We start from the raw sequence: 27,186 nt of genomic DNA, 5'->3' as shown, positions 1-27,186 counted from the left end.
TGTTCCTCATGTTTTAAGTCCATAAAAGCCATGAAACCAAGCTCCCGAATCTCACCAAGCACTAAGGAATCAAGGTGGGATGATATCAATAGCCCCAACGGGATAGCTTCCTAAAATTCAGTCTAATTTTCTTCTCTCTATTTTCTGTTGTTCTTTTGTTTTCTACTATTCTAATGTAACGGGGAACAACGGTTTTGTATTTTTGCATGTGGCAATCAGTAGACCTTAAGTGGTGATCGCTAGTTAGATTGTGTCAACTGCCAATCTTTCTAGTGGTCGCCAGAGTTCTGTCGAACAGAAGCTATGTTCTCCTGTTTTATGTATGCTTGTCTCATCCCCTTTCCCGTGTGTGGTTTTTATTACTTTTCTCGCCCATATCTGTTAACGGTTTAATTAAAAGTTCGTGAAATCATTTAAGTATGTTAAACTGTATTACATCATAGAGGTAGAGGCCAACCTTTGTGGTTGGGCGGAAAGGAGTACCTAGCACCTTCCCCTCAGTGTACCCTTGGCTCCTGAATTCACAATCTCAATTCTTGTTTCTTGGTTCCTAAAACCAAGCGACGACTCTGGATAGATTAAGTGTGCCGCAATGGGCACTTCCGATAAAAGACATGCCGCATCGAGTGCCTAAAAAGTGTAGTTGGTGACGCTATGCTCGCCTAAAGCACGGGATGGGTATCCAAAGTAACAAATACACTTAAATAAAATCTTCACAAATTATGGAGTGCAACAAAATGTCCAAAATAACTGCTCGAAGTTCTTTTGGTCATTGCACAGAACTTACATAATATGGTCATTGCATTGAGGTTACATAATATGGTCATTGCACAGAACTTGAGGATGTTATTCTCTTACATTGTTATTATCTTCTCTGAAAGTTAAATGCCTTAATTGAGAAGGCAAATAAGAACGCAAAGAGCACAGTGAACCCAACAACGATTATAGCGACATATCCCACAAAATCATGCTTGAAATCAAAGTACGTTTGCACAAAATATTCCACTGTTTCACCCGTGTCAAGCTCGGTCTGAATGTTTCCAAACTGTGAAGCTAATAATCCATACAAAGTCCAAGAGACGGGGCAAATGTAGACGTACCACTTCCACCACACCGGAATCCTCTGTTGTGATGGGAGAAAGAAAGATGAGACCCTTTATGAGTAGTTTTTTTAAATGGGGAACTTGAATTGAAATCATTACTGTAGAACTTACCGTCTTAGGAATTATAAAGCCGGAGAAGAGGTTCCATATAGCATAGAAGGCAGAAGCGACTATGGCTGCGATACTTTGGTTTGGAGTTACAGCTACTGCCATCATCCCATAGAATGTGAAGTATAATAAGGTGAAATACATGAAAAACAGGTACCAAAAGAATTTGTCTGTTGTCCACTCAAATCCAATCATACTGTAGACTATGACTCCATATATGACACTTTGCACAAGAATGTATGGGAGCTCAATCACAACCTGCATAATGGAAATGGAATGACAGTGAGAAAAATAAGATAACCATCATAAATATTAACAAGAACAATAGTCTCCAATCACACTCGACTGTCTTAATAAATACTCCTCCCATTTTCATTGTCCATTTTTGAATTGCGTGCCATGTTTTAATTGCTTATATCTTTCAATCTACTATAATATTTTTCATAATTTTGAAAACTTTGTATTATAGAACTAATCGAGATCTATCAAACAAGATACAAATTGCATATTTTTCAGTATCCACACTAAAAGATATATGCAGAAAACATAAAAGAGACAAACAAGATAATGGATAATGAAAATAGGAAAGAGAGTAATTTTTCTTTCGCTCAACTTCCATGTAGCATGGGCGGAGCTAGCAAAGGTCGTGTTGTGAATACTTGCACTTAAAGAAATGATCATATGTTGATTGTTACTCCTTGATACTTGGCGGTTGTTGAGTGAGCCAAAATTGTTAAGGTTCAAAGTAAGATGATCATTTTGGTCATGATGGTTTGTATGAAAGCTATACTCATATACTTCTACTTCAATTATATACAATATGATATTCGCCTTTCACCCATAAACAAATTCGTCTTCATTAATATTTTGATATGAATATTGCTTTTACATGTAGATACTATTGGTTTGTGCCAACTTGTATCCTAATACACATTTTCCCTTATTTCTCCTCTCCATCATATATTCACAGGAGCGGACCGAGTAACGGGCATGTGGGGTCACGTGCCCCCACCTCATCCCCCCTTCTTCTTTTTTTAATTTATGGTTTATTTTTTATGCAAAAATGAGTTGTTTCGGAAAAAAATGAGTGGGAGAACAAAAAACCCACACAGAAAACTCGACGGGGAGAACTCGCTCGACGCTTGATTTACTTTGTCGTTGCCGGTCGCTCGTTTCTGTGGTCGTCGCCTGTCATCTCACCGTTTTTCTCACCAATCACCAATTAAATTTGGAGCTATACGGCAAAAGTAACATTTTATTGAAGAGACTTTTAATTTGGGGCTACATAATTTAGGACTTTTTATTTTTTTCTTTTAAGGTTCGTAATATATATCTTAATTGTTTGGAAAAATTAGGCCTTCGTTTCTTTAATTGGTTTTTACCCAATGAATAAAATTTACAATTCAATTTTCCATAGTTTGTGCATTTGCGCTTAATTTCGATTTTCGCTTAAGGTTATTAGTATAATATGCCCCCACGTGAGGTAAATCTTGGCTCCGCCACTGTATATTCATATGTCACTTTATTTCTCTTTGGAACCCTTCGATTTTCTTCAACTGCTCTCAAATTTTTATTTTTATTAATTATTTCTTCTCATACTTCTCACGAGCTCTCCCCTCTTTTTTTTCACCACTATTACCTATGTTATCCCTCCCAACACCGTGTTATGCATGGTTTTTAGCTAAAATTCAACCTCCAATGTAGAATTATAACTCGCCCTATTAATATCCATCATAGCATAAAGGACATAATTTTCCCTTCTATCACAAGCAGATGGATGAATGGGATGTCAATTTGTTACTGTAGTATTCAGTGCATTCCAAATCGATACGATTTTAATTTTGTTTTTTTAGGTTGCGGAAAGATGCTTAATTGATGAATGCAGTTTTCGAAGATAGGCTCCACATTTTAATATAGCCAATACCTGTCCAAATGCATACGGTAAAGCTGAGTACATTCCAGCTGCCTTTTCCCGATAAAAAACTGTTCTCTCAACAGCAACTACTGGCTGCACCGACGTGGCATTTTGTATACCAAGAAAAAGAACAGAACTATGCATAGAACCCATTGCATTGAATATATCTTGTTGTGTTCCCCTAAAATCTCCAACACAAATGAACTAGTTAAGAAACTAAGAAATGGATAGAGAAATAACATAATGGGGTTGCATGGCTTTTTGATTACCTGTTGGAGCCAAGCTGCCAGAAGATTGTCCCAAACATCAAAGCTATGATAGTTGTGAAAAAGAATTTCACTGCGGTATATGGTGGGTTTCGCCAGTATGATAGGTGTTGTTTCCATAGGCATGCCATACATTGGGTGAAGAAAGATTGCGAATATTGAGTGGCAAAGTAAAGATCTTTTGAACCTGGCGGAGGCGTACTTAGTTCCGCAATTGTTTCTTTGTTTCTCCTGATTCAATCATCATATAGAGTTAATAGCTAGAATGCATAACATTAAGCTAACTTTATATTATTTGTGTGCGTTCCATTTTTACTTCAATGTTTTTTTTTTTTTGGGGGTAATAGAAGAACAACCCTATAGCCAGGCCACCAAATAGACCTGACTGCACAAACCAAATCTCCGGGGGAGTTAGCACTACTACCACTCCAGTCATGGCCCCCCACTTACTTTAGGGTACTCACCCGGTGGAAAATCGAACCCCAGGCCTTGAAAAATATTTCTAAAGCCTGGACATCCGCCCGAACCACTAGAGCAACCCTTGGGTGTGTTTTTAATTCAATGTTGGCATAAGGAGGCACAAAGGCACGTAACAACGCTGGAAAGTTTTGAATGATGTAGGACACAAAATGCCTTCCTTTTATGTTCTATTTATTACTCTAATTTCTAAAGTCTAAAGGAGGCAGCACAAATCTATGTTGTTTCTGTTTTATCACTAAATTCAAACTTTTCACAATTGTATTGTGTTCCATATTTGCATAAAGGAAAGGCGTATTCCTCCAGTGGCTAAACTGATCCGAATCTAGAAAAGTTTTACTCCCTTCGTCCCAAATTGCTGGTCCTTCTTTCCTTTTATGGATGTCCCAAAATGCATGTCTATTTTGAAAAATCAACATAAAAAGTTGTGCAACATTACTCCTTCACCCTTTCTTCTCTACTTTAAGTGTCATGTGAAGCATAAAGTAGGGGCAAATTGGAAAAGTCAATACCAATTATATTTCTTATCATTGTACTCATAAAAACTTGCTTCCCCAAAAGGGCAAGCAAATTGGGACGGAGAGAGTAGTATATAGTAAAATATGTTTGGACGAATGTACAAAAGGTGTCGAGAACATCCTTAAAAACACCGGTGCTTCTTAGGTATTCACCAATATTGAAATCAAAATTTTCATAATTCAAGTCTTTTCCATGCCTGTATAGTTCTGAGTTCTTGTACACTTCAGCAAAGTTGACCCCATGAGCTGCTTCTTGTGCTACTGAAGTCACCTCTAACATCCAAGTAGCCGGATTATAACCATCTTTAATTTTACTGACTCCATTGATGCCCTAAAATAAACATTACATGAATATGTTAGCTAATGATGTAGACTTATGAAAACTTTAATAAATTATGTATTAATCAACTTTACCTCAAAGTATGAGATGAGATGTGCAGAATGGTGGCCTAATGGACCGACGTATATTTCTTCACCTCCTCGTTTCAATAGAAATAGCTGCGATTCCAAAAAATATATTTCTTCAACAACTTATAAGTTTTGAGATTAGGTTAATTAATAGGATCCATAATCTTATGAATGAATCCATACCTCATCGAATGCATCAAAGATGTCGATGCTTGGCTGATGGATGGTGCACACCACAGTTCTTCCTGTATCGACTGTGTTTCTTACCGTTCTCATCACTATTGCGGCTGCCCTAGCATCAAGTCCTGAAGTTGGTTCATCCATGAATATAATCGATGGGTTGGCTACAAGCTCAACTGCAATTGTCAGCCTCTTGCGTTGCTCGGTTGAAAGACCACTTATGCCAGGCAACCCGACAAGTGCTTCCCTTAGTGGGGTTAGCTCAACAAGCTCCATTACCTCGTCAACGAACATCTGTAATTCCTCATTTAGGTTTACAGTCAGTGATTAACAAGACCTAAAAAGAATATGTGCATCTTGTTCATTTATGAACAGTACCACTCCCGACAACAGAAGAATATCTTTCAGATCTTATCTAAAAGTTTTGTTTTCCCATAAGATTCTAGGGATAAAATGCTCTGGATAAAAGTCAAGTAGCAAGTTTTTAGAATTTTCTAACAAGGTAACAAAGAAAAATGAATTTGAAAACCACAACCAGAAAGGAACTTAATCTAAAAGATTACAACTCACCTTTCTTGTAGCGGAATCAACTTCAGAAGGCAACCGAAGCCACGCAGAATAAGTTAAAGATTCATAAACTGTTACATGAGGAGAATGAATATCAGTTTGCTCGCAATATCCAGCTATGCGAGCAAATGTTTCTTGTTTCTTTGGGTATCCGGAAACCAAGATACTCCCCTCAATATATCCACCAGTTTTTCTACCAGCCAAGACATCCATTAGAGTGGTCTTACCGGCCCCACTAACACCCATTAGTGCGGTAAGAACTCCTGGTCTAAAAGAACCAGTTACTCCTTTCAGAAGTTCTAGTCGGTCTTCTGGTATACCTTGTGCTTTCATTTCCTGCAATTGACGTACCAACTTCATCACTTTGTATAAAAAGAATTGTGCTCCAAACATTGATTATTTTATGTTGTGACATCAACTTTACTGGTAATGTTATATATTTCATGTAGTTATACTAACTAAGAAATAAAACGTCAAGCATAAGGATAACCTTTTGTTGCATAAAATTTTGTACTTCATGCAAATTAAATGCATAATCCATTATCTTCAATCCTAGTGCCCGAGTTCAAACAGGTAATATATTGACTTTCCATAATTAAATTATAGACGACACTCATATCCCACTTAAATTGTAAACCGAAGCATAAATGTATAGTAAGTTCAAGGTCAGCCTTGTGAAGAAAAACTATAAACTGAGAATCTAGAGAGAGAAATGGTTGTGCATTATTTCATTTTCGACTTACTTGATGAATTACATAGAAGAAGAAATCCTATTTATATCTCTTGCTACACCAGCTCCCATTGGCCTACAAGAGCATCACATGGATTGATGAGCTGGCACCTCTCCCTCTCATCTCAACTAATTAACAGAAAAAGCACAAATGAATGTGAAGGAAAACAGTTAGTTTAGTTAGTTAGTTTTAGATGTAAATGTACTGTTCATTTGAGTTTCATTTCGGATTTATTTCATTTGTGCTTTTTCTGTTAGTTAGTAGATGAGAGGGAGAGGTGCCAACTCATCAATCCATGTGATGCTCTTGTAGGCCAATGGGAGGTGGTGTAGCAGGAGATATAAATAGGATTTCTTCTCTGTAATTCATTCAAGTTGAGAATGAAATAATACACAACCATTTTTCTCGCTAGATTCTCAATTAATAGCTAGATTATCTTCATGGTATCAGAGGATTTTGTACGCAAGTCTCCATTTCTGATCCTGCATGAATCAATTTGTCTCTTCTTTTCATCAACAATCTCAATTTCAAACGATTAACCTCACAAATTGAAGTGAATCAATGACGATGACAACACCAGTTGGTCTACCTGCTGCTCTTACATTTCTGATTTCAAATTTTCATTCATTGGTCAACATTAAGCCTTTTTTTTTTTGATCCTCAGTCAACATTAAGCTTGATTCAGGTAATTACTTACCGTGGAGAACTCAAGTAATGAATGCTCTATGTGCAAATGGATACTTAGGTTATCTAGATGGATCAATCACACCACCAGTAGCTACAATTTTAGATTCTTCAAATGCTAGGGTTACAAATTATGAGTATACTCTTAATTTGGAACTTGATTGATAATCAGCTCTTGTAGTGATTGACTGCGAGTTTGTGTCCTACAACACTAACTCATGTGTTAAGGCTTGTGCATGTATATCAAGTATGGCAGACATTGGAAAACAAATTTAATTCCCTCTCAAAGTCACACATTCATGAGATGAAAGATAGATTGTACAGCATAACTAAGGACAGGAACTATGGATTTTTATCTGGATGAGATTAGAGGTTATGCTCACAAACTTGAGGCTGTTGGTTATCATACAGAAGATGATGATTTAGTCTTTTGTGCAATAAAAGGTTTGCCATCAAAATTTAAGCATGTGAAGAGTGCTTTGAATGCAAAAGGAGATGTGTTGTTTGATGAACTAGTGACAATTCCTAGACAAAGAGACAGACCTACGCGGGGGCACGTGCCTCCACTCAAAATTAAAATATTTTTGTATAAATTAGCATAATTATTAAAGTGTGCTAATATATAAAAATACACACTTGCATATATCTCGAAAATACAAATATAAAATTAGTTTTATGCTTGAATTTAATCATATGGTGCATTTATACTTATTGCTTTACGAGCTGTTTGTCTATTTGGAACTATTCTTTCTTGATTCTCTTTATTTTTAACCGTCTGGGAGAAATATTTTAAAATAAAGTCATTACCAAAACTAGCTCGATCATTCTAAAACTTGTCGATGTTCATTTAAAACATATTTTAAAATTTTTGTCTGAGATTTTGTGCTCATTTTTACCTAATTTAACTTAAAGTATGCATTATAAACTTTTGTAGTTAGTAATGCATGACTTAGGTGCCGTTCTAGATTTGGTTCTTAAAATAAAGTACTTTTTTCGGTAATGAAAAGTGGAAAATAAGAAGGTTCATTCCACTTCACCCTACAAAGTTCTTATTTTTTAAAAAGATGGTTGTTGTAATGACCATATTGCCCTCCAACAAATTGAACTTCCCCAGAGTTTACCCCTGCCTTTCTCCCCACCTTCTCCTTTCACGCACAGTACTGGCAATATGGTCATTTCACACAGGAGGCTGTGGGGGAAAGGTCTGATATTCTTAAAAAATAAGAAGGTTGCACAGATCTGGAACATGCCTTCTTATTGGACAAAAAAAAGTACTTAAAAAGAAAGTGGAACGGCACCTTAATTTTGTACGATCTTACTGTGGCTAACTAAAAATAAATAAACTTTCGCCATTATGATTAACAAGTGCCCCCACTAAGCAATATTCCTGGATCCGTCTATACTTCGACATGAGGAAGCTCAGCTTTAAAAAGATGAAGGAACAAGTTCTACAAAGGTGTTTCTAGCTACACAGAAAAAGCACAAATGAAATACATCCGAAATGAAACTCGAATTTACAGTACATTACAACTTAAACTAACTAAACTAACTATTTTCCTTCACACCTTGAATATTGTGGGGCCCTAGGCGATCCCATAAGAAAGAGCCGTGACGTATTTTTATAAAAAAGGTTCAAAAATATTCTCAAAACTACAACATAGTCATTTATAATTAAATAAGGTTGTATACAGAAAAAAATTAAATAAGGTTGTGGAAATTATAAAGGAAAGAAGATATAGAGCTACAATATGCAGGAAAGAATGAATGAACAATTTAAAGTAGAATGTTTTATCCAACAACTAGTCACCTATATAATTTTGTTGTGTATCTCGTAATTGAACATAAAATGAAGATACCTGTGGCATGTCTACTGAATACTTGATATCATTGAAAGCGATGGAAAGGGGCTCAAATGGTAGAACCATTCCTCGCTGCATGTTCTTGTTATCTTCACTATTGCTCCCGATTCTTGAAGACCTTGATTTCGATGATAAACTTGTTTGAACTTCATCGCCTCGTTCTATATAATTATGAAACAAGTATGTTATAGCAAAATACCCACCTATTTGAAAATTAAGGAAAACAAGAGCTAAATGACCAACCGGAAGAGCTCTTCCCTCTTGAGGATAGCTCAATAACTTCTCCTGCTTTAACGGAATTTCTCTCGGCCACTGTTTCTTCAGATAGAATTGCCTGAGGCTTCTCAAATGCTACACCGCGTAGATCGATTAAGTAAGAGATGTTGAAGTATTGAATCACAAACTCAATAGGCTTTGCTAATTAGTGCATGCCAAAAACATATATGGTTACTTACGGCTGAGATATGCTAGGGCCAATGTGTATAGGCCATTGAACAGGAAAACATATCCAACCAAAGCTCCTACTCCAATCCAATACCAATGTGCTTCTGGAAATAATCCACGAGACTTCAAAACCAACACGCCTAATGATTCCGTGGAATTAAAAGGCACCTATATCACAGAATTTCCAAATTTCAGGAGATAAAGAGAATTATAAGTTCTTATTAGTTTTCAATTTCGTGTAGCCCACATAAAAAAATATGATGCGTACTTGTTTCCAACTGTGTCCAAAAAATTCATTCACTGCTATAGCATTCTGTCCATACATCAGAGGCGACACCCAATAACCCCATATCCACCACTTCTTTATATTATCTGAGGCAGAGAAAGTTATTCTTACATTTACCCAAATAATACATCTATTTTTGTGTATGCACATTTCTAATACATGTATGGCACTACTTTTTTTTACCTCTTGACAAGACAAATCCTCCCAACACAACCATTGTAACTAATGCAAATGATCCAAATGTGTTTGCCACAATCATGTTTCGTCCTATTCCGGCAATGAGTCGGAATAGCCCAGAAGCCATCTGGTTAATACAAAAGAGCACAAGGTACATTTTGAACAACCTGCCATTAAGGAATTTGTCAAGTTTTGAAATGAAATTGGATAACCAAAGCCTAGCTAAACGATAGTTAAACACAGTTACCTTCCGACGTTTGGATCAAAACCTATCACATAATAAGTGGTGAACACATAAATACTGACTTCCATAAATGTCATTGGTATCTTGAGGATCCATGCAGGTAATGAGAACGCCCAAGACGGAAAAAAGAGAAGGTTCCTTTGCTTGTAAAAGGTAGGAAGTTTCATGACTGTCAAGGCTAGCTCCGACATTCCAGTAAACATAGTGAGAAGGAGAGTAAAGAAGAGAGCACCCAGGAAAATCACACCATCTTCTGTTGTTTCCTTGCTCATCTTAGTTCTTAAAAATACCGTCATCACAATGAATGCCATTATCGCAAGCTGAAAAATAGACGAACACAAAAAAAAAAAATTAACAATGAGACCTTTTGTTTTATCCTTGTTTCAGAATCAAGTTTTCAGAACAGTTTCCAAAAACTTGCTAGGTTGATGAATCTCAAAACTTTTTTTTCATAATTCTCAGGAAAAGAATCCATTTTCAATATTAATTATAAAGATGTTCAAATTCTCGAAAACCATTTTCACTAAATACTAATGCAATATATTAGAACGAGGAGTGTTTGTGTTTCCACAACTGTTTTTGAAAAGTGTTGCAGAGAATTTACTTTTAAACGACAATTGAACATATATTGACAATTTTGACGTGTTCGGAATGTAAACCACTCAACTTGAGTCATCTTGAATATGTAGACAAATGAGTTTCTCTTCATGAGCAAGTACTCTCTGGATATGAGAGCTTTCAGCAGTTCTTTCTTACTAACTCCATATTTCCTAGTTGATAAAGCCGCTGGGTGGCTCTTGGCTTTGTCAAATGGGATGGAAAGCTCATTGTCTAGTTCCCGACCAACATGAAATAACTTGAATGACTCTGCGAATTCCCTTGCAGTAACAAAACTATAAGGCTCATCTCTCCTTGCCCTGTATTGCTCTTGATCTTTTCTCGATGTCACCTGTGCTTCTCACCAAATACCTTGTTAGGAATTTGCAGAACCATAACACAACATCTAGGGTTAACAATAAAAACATATGAATAAATAAAGTTTTAGTAATTATAAACATTTATACTTGTACAAATTCTAATACAAAGAATTTGTATTATGTACATATACAAAATTCTCATAAAAATCCCATGATATACATATAATCTAGGTTCACGAGCCTAATCGAGCCGAATACTGCTAGGTTCATATTCGACTCATTTATTTATTTTTTTGTTGAAGTTGTGTTTAATTGTTACCCAACTAAAAACAATTTTTGGCCGCCAATGGTCTAAAGAATCAAACTTCACATACCATAACAGAATATTGAGTTGTCAACAAAAGCAGAATAATGGAGTAGTATTCAGAGAATACTTTTGAGTTTTGAAGAAATAACGTACTTCTTGTAGGAAGTCAGCCACTCCTTTCCTCTCTGGACACCTGAAGCCCATGTGTTCAAAGAACTCAATCACATTCTCACGCGGGCCTTGGTAAACAATTTGACCATCAGAGAGGAGAATTATGTCATCGAATAAGTCGTAAGTTTCTGGTGCCGGCTGGAGGAGAGAGATAACAAAGGTTCCTTGAAGGATATGACTGCTGTTCTTGATTGAGTTCACAATCTGAAAAGTGGTAGAACTGTCCAACCCAGTAGATATCTCATCCATGAAGAGCGCTCTAGCTGGTCCAACCATCATCTCCCCTGCAGCATATTTGCCCAGATATTTAGAATACCCGGTCCAAAATACTAGTAAACATTTCATTTTTTTTTATTGCTTTTTATAGTGGCTAGCTTGAAATCAATGATGACATGTGATATACTAATGCATGCATCACTTTTCCTCGAAACAAGAATTTTTTCACAATAAAGGTGAAGGTTAATTCACAGATTGCAATAAATGTGCTTTACTGAAATTCTAATAACAATGAAGTAAAGATCCAAAACCGCGAGATTAAACAAAGTGAGAACTCATTAGGATCGTCAACAGGTTTTTTTTTTTTTTTTTGTATTTTTACTACTACAATGTTTCTATTGTTGAATGCTTTTACCTGTGGTGACTCGTTTTTTTTGTCCACCAGAAATGCCTCTGAGCATTGCATCACCCACCAAACTGTCAGCACAAACGTCCAGTCCCAATATCTGTAAATACATGATATGAGAAATGGAGGGATATATATATAAACCCAATTTCTCACAAATGCTTATAACACTATTTTTTGTTTAGTTGGGATTTCAATCAAATACCTTAATTATATAGTCGGTCATCAGATTGGCCCTCTCACCTTCTAGTGATACTGCCTGGATTATTAATAGAGTACAACTATATTAGCATAAAACACAAATGCACAACTGATTCACAAAAACTACATGTGAACACAACAGAGAAGTATATTTATGGCAAAAGAAAACATATTTTAAGAATTATATTTGCGTTAACACTTTCAGAAAATTTAAGGTTCTCGTAAGTTCGTAAATTGTTTTTCAGGAATTTTTCGAAACACCATCCTGAATAGGGCTGTTTCAAAAATCGAAAAAACCAGACCGAATCGGCTCATTTTTCCGGTTTTCAGAGAGAACCGGTCCAGTCCGGTTTTAAATAATACTATGAAAATATTTCGGTCCAGTTCCCGGTTTGAAGGACTTATGCACCGGACCGGTTTTATGCTTATAAGTAAAAATTGTAAGGAGGGGGGCTCGGGACCCCAGCGGCCCAGCCTTAGCACAGCCACACCTTACCACTCGGCCATACAACCTATTGTTTATTTTTCACGGAATTAGTATAAACACAAACCCTAAAATCATTTCCAGATCTCTCTCTCTCCGCAAGACTGCAACGAACCATGAACAACAAGTGGAGAAGAAGATCGTTGTGAGTCACTCTCTCAGTCTCTGCTCCAGAGATTGTTCAACTCTGCTGCTCTAGGGTTTGATCGGCCCAAAGTTAATTTTTTTACTGGGCTTGGCCCAATATGTAACCCACAAGGGCCACAATGCCAAACCGGACCGAAACCGGCTAAACCGATTAAGACTGGAACAGTTGTGTTTCAACCGGTTTCGGTTTACATAATTCCCAAACCAAATATCCGGTTCAAAAAAAAGGCCTTTTTTTGTGGTAAGTAATTCTGAAGAAAATGTTGTAGAGATGTTTCTGAATTCTCAAAACACTTCCTCGCAAAATTGTAAGATATAGAAACGTTCAGTTTTTTGTTCTTGAAAAAATGGTTTTGAAATATGTGCGAGGCCACAAAATTGACAATAAGGGCAATTTACGTGTACGTACAGAAAATTTAAAGTAAAATCCCCACTGGGTTAAAGCCCAAATTATGAAATACACGTTTAAGGTAAGTCAAATTGTTACACAAAATATACTCCTCCACCACTATTGTTAACTGTTGACCAACTATCGGCATTGCTTGTTGACCACCGACATTGATCATTGATGACGTTCTTAAAAACGTTCTTAGCACACGCCTAGACTTAGTGGTAATACTGGCAAATCTGGATATTTCAGAGCTAAGAACGTTCTCAATACACACCTAGACTTAGTGGTAATTCGTACTCAACGTTCTCAGCACACATCTAGATTTAGTGGTAATTCGTTCTCAGACATTGAGTTGAGAACGTTCGCAGCACACGCGTAGACTTAGTTGTAATTAAAAAATGTGTTACTCCTTAATGGGAATTAAGATGCACTTTTCCATACCTGGTGGTGGAAACTAGTCTTAGCTATTTGCTTACCTTCATGAAAATATCTAGATCTGGGTCTGGCTTAATGTTGGCTTCCTTCTCTCTCCTGGATAATTCTGTTAGCATTTCTACAAAAAAAAACACACACACACACACACAAATTTAAGCCAAATGATTAAGACCAATTATCATTCCACAAATCAAAATGCTATATTTATGAAGTATTGGCCCAACAGAATTGACCCTTATTATATTTTTCTTCTTTCATTTAAGTAACTATAGTACCTAAGTAGTTAAATTTTGTTTTGTTTTGTTTTGTGAAAAATCAAGAGCAACTTTCAAGAATGAAGGTAAAATTATTTGACTCGATGATCAAATGTAACTTTATTTATAATTTCAGATTTTAATTTCCTTTTTATATCATAATTCACTACAACAAATTCGGTTTTTGACCACAAATAAAATTTGTCTCTGAAAATGCAAAATTTGTCGCTAAAGTTTTTGAAGACAGCTAAAATATTTTTGAAGACAGGTCCCCTACTGCTTCTGCACCTGTTATGAAGACAGCTAAAATATCTGAGTAATCACTTACCATAACGTTGTCCGACCCCTTGACATCTAGCTGAGAAAGCTAGTGTTTCTCTTACTGTCAATTCTCCTAAATGCAGGTCATGCTGGCTTATGTAGGCTGATGTCCTTTGTGGGACAAACTCATTCATACCATGACCGTTGTAAGTTATATTTCCTGAAACCTGAAAATATATATATATATATTTTTGTTCCAGCAAAAATTATGTAATAAGATCACAAGATAAATGAAGCTCCTAAAACCTAGTTTTTTTTTTTTTTCCCGTTAAATACCCAAAAAAACCTAGTTAGAAGATGACATCTTTGAAATTGATGCATGTGCACACAATGCTTATGGGGCCTGCACTGATTGGACGCATGCAAGTATTTTCCTTTTGCTAAAAAGTATTCACAGGGATTGGGTTCAGAATCGAGATAAAAATATAAGTACACGTAAGACAGACTAATTATGAATAGTTTAATTACCATTAAAAACCATAGGAATAGTCAACACATTATAACAAGACATATTTAACATAGAGCCCTTGTTTACTTGGACAGATGGGATGGGAAAATGAACTTTCCTATAACTTTCTTAGTATTCCGTTACCAAGAAAGTTGTGGACCCATAGTACAAACTTTGTCACTATAAAACGGTTTTCTTCAAAATAGATCATGCAAAAGAGGAATTTTAGTTTTCCTGCTAAAGCCTTTGTCAGCAGGAAGTGTTGGAAATTAAATGAAGGAAAATTGACTCTCAAAATGAGCTTGAGCATGTTTGGACCGTGCTCAAGCTATTAAGCCCGTAAGTTTGTCCGCTACCAAAATATTCTGGGTAGAAGTCAGAGAGTTCAAAGGTAAAGACTAAAGAGTATAAAACTTTACTTAGCCACCAGTTATGAAACTCAGTTATGTTATGAAACTGGAGTTGAAGTTAATCCAAACTTTAATTCATGAGTTTTTTTTTCTTTTTGGGTAAGTGAGTTATATTCATGAGTTAATCCAAACTTTAATTCATGAGTTATAATCCAAACTGGATGGTCAGTTTTCGCACACCTTGGCCAATCATCTCCCTGATCTAGTCAAAGCCAGATCATCAACACCAGGACTAGGAATTCTCAAGAATTTACGTTCTTGCGGCTTGGCCTCAAAAGTCGAACACTAAACCATTGTGTGCACACCCACCAACAACCTGGACCAACCCTCAGGGTTGTATACAATATTTATTATGGTTGGTTTTAATTTGTTGAAGAAAATAGGCCTGTTCATAAAAGTTTTCGGGAAATTTGAGCCAAAATTAAAGTCCGATGCATATAACTTTTTGAGGTAGGTACAAATGGGTTTAATTAGATACTCTTATACTCATATACAAGGGGTTTAAACTATGAAAACAATGGACATAATTTATTGAGAGATGAAAGAAAAATTATCCCTTCAAGTAGCCAAGGTTGAGAAGGTGAAAAAGTCGGACTCCAAGTCCCTGCAGTGAGGAAATTAAAAAGACTGCAGTTTGCAGCCTCCCAAAACGACGTTCAGCAACTCCATTCACAAAAATAAAACTACGTCGTTTTGATAGGTTAACCAGCTAAGTATAGGATCGAAACGACGTTGACTGGTAAAAGTTGCAGAAGAATTTAGGAGAAAGGGTTTTTCCTCAATTGGTGTTTTCGTTGACCGGTGAAAGTTGCAGGAGGAGGAGAAAGGATTTTTTTTTTAGAAAATTAGTTTTAGGTCCATTATATGAACTTCATAAGCCCACAAGTCCACCTATTAATTTTGTAAGGTCTCGAGTCCATTTTAGGGTATCCTAGAGTTTAGACACTTTCATAATATTTTAGGGTGCACTTTTTTATTATAGGATAAGGTACCCTAAGGTAGGGTAAATTACACTAGCGTAGAGTACCCTAGGGTTTAGGCACCTTTTATAGGATTTTAGGGTGCACTTTCTTATTATGTAGGATCTTAGACTTTTAGTGATTCAGGCACTTTCATAGTATTTAGGGTTTATACACTTTCACAAGGCTACCTTACGGTTTAGGTTGATAGTATTTAGGGTTTATACACTTTCACAAGGCTACCTTACGGTTTAGGTTGTATGGACTTGTGGGACTATGAAATGGTTTTTTGATTTTTTTTTTAAAAAAAAGCAATATGGTTTTTTTTTTGGGTGAGGTTAAAGGGATCTACAGTCCCAGTGGGTAAACTGATTCATGATGAAGGGTTTTTTTTATTTTTTTTGATCCGCAAGATGAAGGGTTTGGTTCCTGAGTTTTGTCCGAACTTTTGCCCTTTGCCACCGATACGTGTAATAATGCAGATACAATCAAACCCTTAAGAATGCAGATAGAATCTTACCGGTGGTTCGGAGAGGTAGGTGGTGCACCATCAACGGTTGTGGGCGGCGTCGGTGGTGCACCATCAACGATTGTGGGCCGAGTTGTACGGCAATGGAGGAACGGCTGTTGCGTTTCCATTGTTGCGGTCGAGTTGCACGGCAATGGAGGAACGGAGGCAGTCGCTTCCAAGGTTGCCGTTTCCCTGGCTATCGTCTACCTCTCAGAGCCCCAACCGTCGTCAATTTTGGGGGATTTTGGGAGTTGGGGAGAGCAAAACGACGTAGTTTTGTTTTTTTGGATGGAGTGGCTGAAATCCCCCAAAAACCTTGGGTACGTGGGTTTTGGTCCACTTGCCACACCAATAATTTTTCAACCATACAAACACTTAAGGCTGCATTCTCTTGTACTTAATTTAAATTTGAAAATTTTGTTCTTATTTGAATTTTTTTTGCATTTGTTAATTTTATGTCAAATTTTTGTGAGTTATTGATTGGTTTCGACGAGAGAAATCGAAAAAGTAGTATAATTTTGGCACTTTTACTTTTTCGATTTCTTTCGTTGAGATGAATCAATAACCCATAAAAATTTGACGCAAAATAAACAAATACAAAAAAAATCAAATAAAGTCAAAATGTTCAAATTTAAGTCAACTTCAAGAGAAAGCAGCCTGACACATGCACTCACACAAAAGGAATGAACCCCACACACACTACACACATTCAATATGGGTGGTTGTAGTACAGACGTTGCCACACACACGCAGACGTTGCCACTACTTGTGGGCCTGTGGCTCATGGTCTTCGGCTCGACTTGGATCTCGGGCCAAATCCGAGAACCTCAACTTTAGAGGGCGTTTGGTAACCTTTTCAATTTTTTTAACGTAAAAAACTGAAAGTAGAATCAAGTTTAATTTTCATAGAAATAAAAACAAAAGACATGTTTGGTAATACATTTTTTTGTAAAACAGTTGAAAATGACAATACAAGAAAAACATGTTTGGTGTATAATTTTGTGTTTGTTTTCAGTCATCATTCCAATAGAATGAAATGAGAGAAAAACAAAAGGGGTTGGATGGGCCCATCCAAAGCGAAGGAATTATTCCAATGAAAACAATTTTATGATGACATATATTGGTAGGGAAAAAACAGGGGGAAAACACCATTTGTGGGTTATCACAATTTATGGAAACTTTGAAAACGTTTATGTAGTAAACAAGAAACAAAAAACAACTTACCAAACGTGTTTTCTTTATCAGTTTTCAAAAAAATAAAAAAACAGAAACTAAAAACTGAAAATAAAAATGTTACCAAACGCCCCCAAAGCATTTGCATTTCGAGTGTTGTTCTGTTGTTTTATTAGCTCCGCAAGATAAAGAATTTCACACTTTGGTTCGACAGAGTGGTTGACGGTGACTACAACCGTATAACTGTCTTCATATCCTGGGAGACTGAGTCTCCTCTATCGGCGAGATGGTGATTTTGTTTCAACGATATTGTGTGAAACACGGGCCTCAATTCACATAATCATTTCCAGTTTTCCTGATTTTGTCTTATTTTGATTTCTGATTTTTGTTTCTATAATATAATAAGTTCTGTTGTCATAGTTCAATTTCACTACTCTACTTTCTCATATACTTACATTTTTTTTAAAGGTGTCTGGGCTAGCTTTCACGCACATCGACTAATCCTGTGGAACCAATCTCACTTCCCCCCTTATGGGGGTCACAATTAAAGTCAGAGTAAAACTCTGTATAGACTGACCCCAAAGGAGTTGATAGCACCTAATTAAAGATTTCGAACCTAAGATTTTAGGAGGGAGCAAACCTTAAGTCCCAATTCTTGACCACTAGGCAAACCCCTAATTAAATTTTTAGTGTTTATATTAATATCATAATCTATTTTCCTTTATTGGTTGTGACCAGCAATTTGTCAAATCCGTAATACTGTGATATTAATCGAGAAAACAAATGTAATTCTCACTTTTAGATCAGGATCAAGTTCTCCAGCCAAAGCTAGTAGCAATGTAGTCTTTCCAGAACTTGGTGGACCTAAAAGCAATGTCAATCTGCAAAATGTATATAATTATTGAAATGAGAACCAATTAAGGAGTAATAAATTTTGATCGGCAATGAGAACCAATTAACTACTCAGTAATGTTTTTTCTTACCTGCCAGGCTTGATGATTCCACTAACATCATGGAGAATCGCCAATGGTATCTTCCTACTTGGTAAAACATGGAGACAATTCAAGAATCCCTTCATACAGAGAGAGAGAGAGAGAGAGAGAGAGAGAGAGAGAGAGAGAGAGAGAGAGAGAGAGAGAGAGAGAGAGAGAGAGAGATATTCCAAGCTAGTTAGTTAAATTAATGAAGATAATAATAATACTATCAAACATGTTCAAATATTGTGAGATGATACAATAACGGAGACATGATTTTAAAGTAGAATTGTTAAATTTTGTCCCACATTGCTCATCTAAACCACTCAAACTTGGTTAATATAATCTAGAGGTTACTACACCTATAGCCAATTGGTTTTAAGTTTGAACCCTCCAAGAAATCTAACAAGAATAGTAGCAATCGGCCTAACGAGTCTTAAAGTTTGAAGAAAAGCAATTTTCATCTCATTGTTAATACGAGAGTAGCCAATTCTAGGATCAATAACACCAGTATATTGTTATCTACTGTTGGATATATTTGCTATTTGCGGGTGCAATATCAAATGTCATAAAAGATTTAATTGAAGCTTTCGCTAACACCAATTGGTTTTAAGAGAGATAATGGAAAAGCGGTCCGACAAGTGGTATCAGAGCCAGAAAAGTCATGGGTTCGAGTCGTGGGAGCGTCATCGTGAGGGAGGGATTGTTGAGCCCGAAGTGCCCCTATGGATTTAATTACACAATGCCACTCCCTGCGACCGCTCTAAAAACAGACTTATGGGTGCGATGTCGAATGCCATAAAAGACTTAATTGAAGCATTCGCTAACACCAATTGATTTTAGAAGAGATGGTGGAAAAGCAGTCCGACAAGATCTACAGACAAGATTGGGCAACGTAAGTTATCTCTAAACAGGGGTGGAGCTATGTTGAGGTGGGATCGGGGGGAAGTTATCTCTACATAGGAGTGGAGCTATGTTGAGGTGGGATCTTAGCCCCCCGATCCCAACTCCCCTAACGTTCAGGTTATAAAAATTTATTTTGCATATACCTTATTTTAAATATTATTGATGATTATTCGTGTGTAGCTACGTATAATCTTAATTAACACAGTAATTTTGGTTCAATCTACAAAAAAATTAGCCATAAGGCCAGTAAAATAATTTTGATTTAAGAGAAGGACGTCAGCAAAATAGTTTTCAATGGAGGTTCTTCAACTTTTTAAGTTTTTTAGCCATAAGGCCAAAACACTTTTAGGCACTTTCATAAGGTATCCTATCGTTTTAGGCATCTTCATATGGTACTCTAAGATTTTAGACACTTTCTAGGCACATTTGTCCTTATGTTTGTTCGCAAAAGGTGCTTGTCATTGATCCCAAAAAATGTAAATATGAGAAACTTATGGCTAAGTCTCCCAAAATCGGTAATTTTACATTCTCATTTCTCAATTTTTTTCATAAATAAAAAATAAACACGTGACAGTTGAAGTAGCCTAAAAAATCATTTTAATGTATAAATGTAATGATTTAAAAAAGCAAAACCCTTATGATATAATAAGTATATGTTCCGATAAAATATATATATCTATTAACCCAACCCCCTGAATCAAAATCTTGGCTCCACTAGTATCTCTAAACCATTTACTCTGAGGAGAGCATCACTCAACAGCTCTAGGAATTTTAGATACGTATTTTATTCACAATCTTTAGTCATGGTTATAGTTTTATAAGAAAACAACTTTTATAATAATAATGCCTTGTTCATCGGAGAGCTTTTTGGCCTTTTTTTTCTAAGAGTTTATTGAATTGTGTCTTTATTCTTTTCTCTTTTTTTTGCATTTTTAGTTTTGCACTAATTTTTTGTGGATTATTAATTCGTCTCGACAGAAAGAATTGGAAAAGTAAATTTTTTTTTATTTTTACCTAAATATTTTTGAAAATATCCAATATAAGCTTTTTGGGCTTTATCTTGAATATTTTTAAAAATATTGTGATAAAATTCATAATTTTATATTTTTTCTTATTGGTCTCGACGAGACGAAATAATAATTCACAAAAGTTTGACGTAAAATTAATTAACGCAATTTATTTAATAAAAACAAAACTCAAAAAGCCTCAAAAATCACAAAAATTGTGTTCGTTTTGGTTCTCTAGAACCAACCATTCTCTCTTCGCACAGTTTCTAATAAATTTTCTTTTCAATTATCAATGTGTTCTCCCTGGGAATTCCACGCTCCTCTCTTCTTGGGCCAAATATCTTAGATGGGATCAAGGTTTTCACTTCTATACCAGCCGATACATATCAATATTGACCAAATCTGATACCCATACCTCTAATTTTGTTCAGCTCAAATATCAGTTGTTACCGGTCAATACTAAACAATACCGGACTACTTTTAAATTTATTGTTCTCTTCTATTACCGGACAATATCGGACAGTAACAGTTAAATATCCGACGGTACCAAATTATTTTTAATTTATTTTTCCATACAATAAATGTATATATTATACTAAATTATTCAATATGAAAAAAATAACACTAATAATGATAAATTCAAAACGGTAACCAGTATCTCACTAGTACTAGTACATACCGTACTCGCAAAAAATCTAGTACTCTAGGCATAGTTGTCAAATCGGGAATCGAAAAGCCCCATTTGTGAATCGTATTGAGTCGTAATAGCTCCGATTTAGTCAAAATCTTAAAAATGCATAAAAAATGTAAATTCAAGTTTGAATAAATAAAAGTATTGTTTCTCATAAGATAAATAGATGATCGGGTAATCTAAATAGGCAAGACACTCGTTAAAAAAATATATATATATATTTTGCCAAAAATTAAGAGGTAGTATTCATCAAAAGATCTCCATGGGGGAAAGTTGAGAGTCCACAGATCAGACACTCTAAAAGAAAGAACGTATAAGCGCATAGATGCGCTGCCTTACAAAATGAGAAATTCCCCCCCTCCCCAAAAAAAAAGGGGAAATTATTAAAATAAAAAATAAAATAAAAGAAGCACAGCCAAGACATCTGCCGCCGCTCTTTCGCAACCACCTTGATAAACTCGTAACCACCACATCTACTTTAAAAAATAAGAACTCATCGTTGGGAGGTGGTCTCCTTGCAAATGTGATAGACGACATCAAGTCACAGATCTGAGAAGATTGACGTTGAGAACGGTGGTAGACCGCATTTTACCTGTAACCACTGAAACCGAAGTCTCGAAATATCACTGGGAAACGATCTAGCTGAAAAGTTCCCAATGGACGCTCAAACTTCAGTCACGGGATTCAGAGAGAAGACAGTTTGATGGTGGGGGGGAAGAGAACAGAGGGAGAGAGATCGGAGGGGAATGATCCCTCCCCCTCCTGCCGCCTGAGAAGGGGGAGAGGGGAAAAACTATTGGCGGTTAGGGTTTGAAGTTTTTGAGAGAGAGAGCCTCCGGTGGAGTTCCAACAAGCACTTTAAAAGAAGTTTATTTAGACTCTATTTGTTGCTATTTTTTTTTTTTTGTGTGTAAATGACTATTATATACTCTCTTGTTTGGGTGTATACTATATGCACCACCAAAATATTATGAATTATAAAGAAAATGTTACGAATCGTATTGCTACAAAGTTACGGATTGTATAAAGGTTATGAAATATATCAAAATGTTATGAATCATAATGAAAATATTACGAATCGTACTGCAGAAAGGTTATGAATTCTAGAACAAAAATTACGAAACACACTAAAATGTTATGAATGAATCATAACATAGGTACATATGGTATACCCTTTTAATGGGTGTGTATTATAGACTTTTCCTACTATATATAATATAGAACGTACATCCCACTAAGTAGAATATAATATACACCCCACTAACTGGTGGAGTAATATAAATATAACTAGTGCTTATCCGTACCTATGGTACTGCGCACTCCAGTTGAAATTGCCCATGCCTACAGCACTTGCTAGCTAATGGCTCAAATACTAAATCGATTCATTAGTATGTAATTAGCAAATAATGCCCTATTTCGTATTGCCCTAATATTTTTCTAGCAGGTTATAACCCACAATCACCCCAAATCATACAAAACACACCCAAGATCATTCCCCTTCTTTAGCTCGACGCCGGATATTAGTTGAAAAATAACCAAATCAAACCCACCCCCAATCTATAGCTCGATGCCAAATAGCGAAGCCCTTTTCTGAATGGACTAAACGTTGAGAAGAACCTTTTTCTCTAGATTTGAAGTGCCGAATATATGTATGTGCCTTTTTTTTTTTCAAAATTCAAATTTTGAAACAGAACACTTCCATAACAATAGTTAGCGACAAAATTGAAAAATCAAACCTCACTGTATTCAGGTTGGAGGCGGGATGGTGGTGAGACGAAGCCCTGGTAGGTTGTGGATGAGGGGGAGGGGGCTGAAAATCAACGGGGATGAAAGTCCAGTTCTTGGAGAGAGAGAGAGAGAGAGAGAGAGAGAGAGAGAGAGATGAAATGGCACAGTGGGTTTCAAATTTTGAGAGCACAGAAATGTTTTGGAATGTGCAAACCAGTGGCTGGTTAAGGCAAAAGTGATTTGATGGAAGCTTTGTAATATATGTAAAGAACATTGGCACTTTAGTTTCTTGGGAAATTGCATTACTAGCCTTTGGATCAAATGAATCTCAACTCTTCTTTCAACTTGTGTTTGTGTAGTCCGCACACCATTGTATTTTATTAGGTTGATATACATCCCACAAACTATAGTAATAACATGGTGGAGTAATATAAATATAACTAGCGAATGCCCGTGCTGAAGATACGGGTGAACATGACGTAATATTGCTTCAGTTGACAAAGCCAACTAATAACATCAATTACTAAATTCTAATCAACGAATCAAATTTAAATCCATCAAATCAAATTTAACATGCAAAATGGAAATGAACCATCAAAATATGTGTTAGATCTTTTAAAGATTTAACCACAAAGAGTATTCCCGAAAAGAGAGATTAAAGGCGCATAAGTGAAAATGTCATGGACATGTATTTTTCGCTCCCTTGACATTGAGGTTGCTTTCTAAATAGGCAAGACACTCCTTAAAAAGAAGTTTATTTAAACTCTGTTTTTTCCTTTTCTATTTTTTTTTTTTAGTAAATGACTTTTATATACTCTCTTGTTTGATTATACTATATGTATATAATATAGAATTTAGATCCCACTAACTAGAATATAATATAAACCCCACCAACTAGTGGACTAGTAATATAATATAAATAGTAAACATAGTGGAATAATATAAATATAGTAAACAAAACATATTGGAGTAATATAAATATAGTAAACAAAACATAGTGGAGTAATATAAAAATATAGTAAACATCCCACTAATTAGAGCATCTCCAGGAGGCTCGCTTGGAGCTCCGGCGATGACAAACTGGCGAGAAAACCTCCATTTTTTCGTTTCCAGCAGTCTCGGCTGGGTCTCGCCAGTTGAGCACCTCGCTCAACCACCTCGCCCAACCTAGCGAGTACGGAAGGCTCGCTTCAGCCCCTATCCCCGAAAACAGATTGGCGACGGCCTCCGACAAGTCAGATCTACTTGCTCCAGCGAAGGTAAAAACAATCGCCCTCCCCTCTCCCTCTCTCTCTCACGGATATGGCTGTCGTTTTGGTCGTCGCCGTCATCGGCCGTTGTCGGCTGTGGCCAGATCCGAGCAAACCCCTTGCCCTTCAAATTTTTAGTGTTCTCTATGGGTTTGTTGATTTGTGAGCATAGAAAGAGAGAGAGGTGGGTATGGCAGGTGGTGGCTGCAATGGAGGTGCCAGAGATGGTTCTTTTTTGGTCGTCGCCGTTTTGGTGGTTGTCGCCGTTTTGAAATTGCAGGTGGTTGTCACCGTTTTGGTCATCCGCCATCTCTGTTTCTTCTTTTTTTTTGGTATTAAAATAATGTTTTTAATATTTGCTTAGCCCAATTGACTTGTCTGTTGGAGACCTCAACCATTTGGTGGCAGGCTAAACCAGTTTTTGAGGTAATTCCTTGCTTAAATAGCTAGAAATGGTTTGAGTTTGCTGGAGATGTTCTTACAGTAGTAAATTAACGTAGGAGTAAAAAACAAATAAAAATGTCAGTACACAGTTACCGACTTTACCGACAAAAACAAGATGCAATTTAAAGCGTCCATCAGTACGGTATTCAAAATCTTGGATATGATCCACCCTACTAATTACAGTAAATATATTACAAAATAATTCACATGAAATTCACACAAAGTGGGCGAAGGAAATAAACTACCACCAGTAGTTCTTCCTTATATTTTCTTCCCTCGGTAGTGTGCATGATATGGGAGAAATTTTTACCTGGAGAGCATTAAAAAAGAAGTTGAAAATTGATGGGAGTGCTCTGGCGCCGACGTAGGCCTCTGCATCAACACTCAAGTTCTGAAACCTCACTTCAATATTCGGAAAAGCAATCCCAACCCTGCATCAAGTTTTTCAAGAAACATCAAAAACAGAGGAAACCAAAGCAAAGCAAAGCAAAATATATTTATTTTACAGTACTAAAAGATGAGAAGTAAATAATAGACTCTCAATTTTTGAGGAATAAAAATAAGCAAGATTTTACCTGTTGATTCTTTCCTTGAGCTGCAGCAAGAAATTCTCGTTACCTTCCTCTGCAATTGTCATAAGCCTCTCCACCAAATTCCTCTTCTCTATCGCCCCAAGTTTCTTGACGTCGATTTCTCTTATTCGCCCCTCTTCTTCGCTCAGGATTCCTGTCCTTATCCTCGCGAATGTTGGCAGTTTTTCCAAGGATGCCCATTTCAGTGCTTCTTCATCCTGCTCTTCACTGGAAGAGAGAGAGAAAGCCTCTCTCCCGCTGCCTTTCCAGAGGTTAGAACTGCTCAAACGTGCACTAATTGCACGCATTAAGTCCTCTCCTCCTACTCCGTCCATGTTATCGGCCCAATCGGAAATCTCAAGTTTTCAACGCAATGGAGCTTGAATTCCTGAATTTCAGAGATGATGATGAAGAAATATGTTTTCTCTCAGTGTTGCTCTGTTTTCTCTCTGTTTCTCTCCCTGGAAGTGCGTTGGAGCTTGTGTTCTCTTTCTCTATTTGTACTTGTTTCTTTTTAAGGAGATGTAGGAATACGGAGACCACCCGTTAGCTTTATTATAAGATAAAGAATCAAAAACTAAATTCCGTTATTATATAGATAATAATATACCTGTTCTGTTTGCCTTTCTCTTTCTCTGTTTTCTTTCCCTTGGGGTCGAGTCCGGCTGCGGTGCTTCCAAGCGGTTTGGGAGCACCATACTCCCATTGTTCCTGAATCGTTGGATCTGATTGGTTTCATCCTAACCGTTGGATCTCACAGTTGCCTTAGCGAATGACAAGTGTTACGTTAGTGAATGGTAACTTTAGCCGTATAAGATATTACGTGTTGTCTAAGTGAATGATATATAGAACTTGTTTATGTGGTAAGTAATACTACATTTTTTTGGTAAAAAATTCATAAAATCATATTGTTTTTAACAAAATCACTCTATTTTTTGTTGATAATTTTGATCTAAAGGCTGTAATTTACCTATTTTCAACCTAATGATCAATATTTATTAAAAGTATAATGCTCCTATACCACTAGGGAGCACCATAGAAATTTTGCTGAGTGTCGACTGAATAATTATGTAATGGCACTAATAAAAGAGATGCTTAGGTAGGGTCAACTGAATTATTATGTAATGGCACTAGACATGTGAATGATTGAAGGAAAAGTTTTTCGGTGCCGGGTATCACATGATGTCCGTGAATTCGGGTTGTCCATTTTTGATTTGAATGGCTCGGATTTTGAGAGAGAAAAATGAGAAAGAGTATTGGGGTGAGAGGAAAGAAAGTGGTTCAATCCAGACCGTTCAATACATTTTTGGACGGCTCAAATGTGTTGCTCGAACACTATGTAAGCAGGGTGACGTGATACCCACCCAACACCTAAAAAAATTTCTCGATCAAAAAGATGAGGAAATCGAAAAGGACTCTGATGCCAGATAATGGGAAGGAAGGCAGGAGTGACGGAAGGCCTGATGCAAGTCTCCATGGAGTAAAAAGGAGACAAATCGGCATTTTTTTCTCTTAATAAGTCAATTTTTTTCATCTTTATTAAAAAATAAGTTTGGACCATAATTTTTTTATTTTTTTGATTTCTCTCGTCTAGTCAAACCAATAATCCATAAAAATTTACGCAAAACTAACAAATGCGACAAAAATTTGAATAAAAATAAAAAAAAATAAGCCAATTAGTTTATTTTGCCAAGATGACTAATCAATTTTGGCCTAATAAGCCAAATGGCTTATTTTTGTGTCCTTATTCAATTTTTATTTTTTTTGCATTTGTTAGTTTTTCTTCAATTTTTTATGAATTATTATTTCGTCATGACAAGAGGAATCTAAAAAAGTAAAAAATTACGATCGAAATTCAAATTTTTTTGAATAAAAACAAAAATAAGCCAATTTTGT

At 36.2% G+C, this 27,186-nt stretch overlaps 1 protein-coding gene across 5 annotated transcripts; it reads right to left on the bottom strand.

Annotated features, from left to right (window-relative positions):
- Positions 1 to 677: 677 nt before the first annotated feature.
- Positions 678 to 25,868, bottom strand: LOC131331886 (pleiotropic drug resistance protein 1-like). 5 transcript variants are annotated; one of them, XM_058365836.1, is made up of 24 exons: positions 25,294 to 25,868; positions 25,029 to 25,149; positions 18,702 to 18,790; positions 18,515 to 18,599; positions 14,225 to 14,384; positions 13,684 to 13,760; positions 12,190 to 12,243; positions 11,994 to 12,084; positions 11,345 to 11,646; positions 10,635 to 10,916; positions 9,971 to 10,287; positions 9,730 to 9,890; positions 9,529 to 9,632; positions 9,272 to 9,428; positions 9,060 to 9,167; positions 8,814 to 8,977; positions 5,546 to 5,878; positions 4,979 to 5,269; positions 4,802 to 4,885; positions 4,585 to 4,718; positions 3,396 to 3,623; positions 3,136 to 3,307; positions 1,215 to 1,469; positions 678 to 1,123 (listed from the first exon to the last, which is right to left on the bottom strand). In XM_058365836.1, exons 1-24 carry the CDS (start codon positions 25,623 to 25,625, stop codon positions 866 to 868), a joined length of 4,359 nt encoding a protein of 1,452 aa, XP_058221819.1. In that variant the 5' UTR covers positions 25,626 to 25,868; the 3' UTR covers positions 678 to 865. The 5 variants fall into 5 exon arrangements, with proteins under 5 accessions (XP_058221819.1, XP_058221821.1, XP_058221823.1 ...); XM_058365838.1 differs by lacking the exons at positions 18,515 to 18,599; positions 18,702 to 18,790; positions 25,029 to 25,149; positions 25,294 to 25,868 and adding exons at positions 16,555 to 16,584; positions 16,615 to 16,807; XM_058365840.1 differs by lacking the exons at positions 14,225 to 14,384; positions 18,515 to 18,599; positions 18,702 to 18,790; positions 25,029 to 25,149; positions 25,294 to 25,868 and adding exons at positions 16,555 to 16,584; positions 16,615 to 16,808.
- Between the last annotated feature and the right edge of the window lie 1,318 nt (positions 25,869 to 27,186).

Source organism: Rhododendron vialii, chromosome 7a (genome assembly GCF_030253575.1).
Source record: "Rhododendron vialii isolate Sample 1 chromosome 7a, ASM3025357v1".
Classification (NCBI taxonomy): Eukaryota; Viridiplantae; Streptophyta; class Magnoliopsida; order Ericales; family Ericaceae; genus Rhododendron; species Rhododendron vialii.
Note: the sequence above shows the minus strand (reverse complement) of the source record. Positions and strands in the feature narration are given on the sequence as shown.

Excerpts from the sequence above, each read along its gene's own strand:
- LOC131331886 (XM_058365836.1), bottom strand. The coding sequence starts at position 25,625 with ATGGACGGAGTAGGAGGAGAGGACTTAATGCGTGCAATTAGTGCACGT. Across the intron at positions 14,385-18,514 it reads AACTTGATCCTGATCTAAAA|GTTTCAGGAAATATAACTTA; the intron begins GTGAGAATTACA and ends ATATATTTTCAG. Across the intron at positions 9,633-9,729 it reads AGGATTTGTCTTGTCAAGAG|ATAATATAAAGAAGTGGTGG; the intron begins GTAAAAAAAAGT and ends TCTCTGCCTCAG.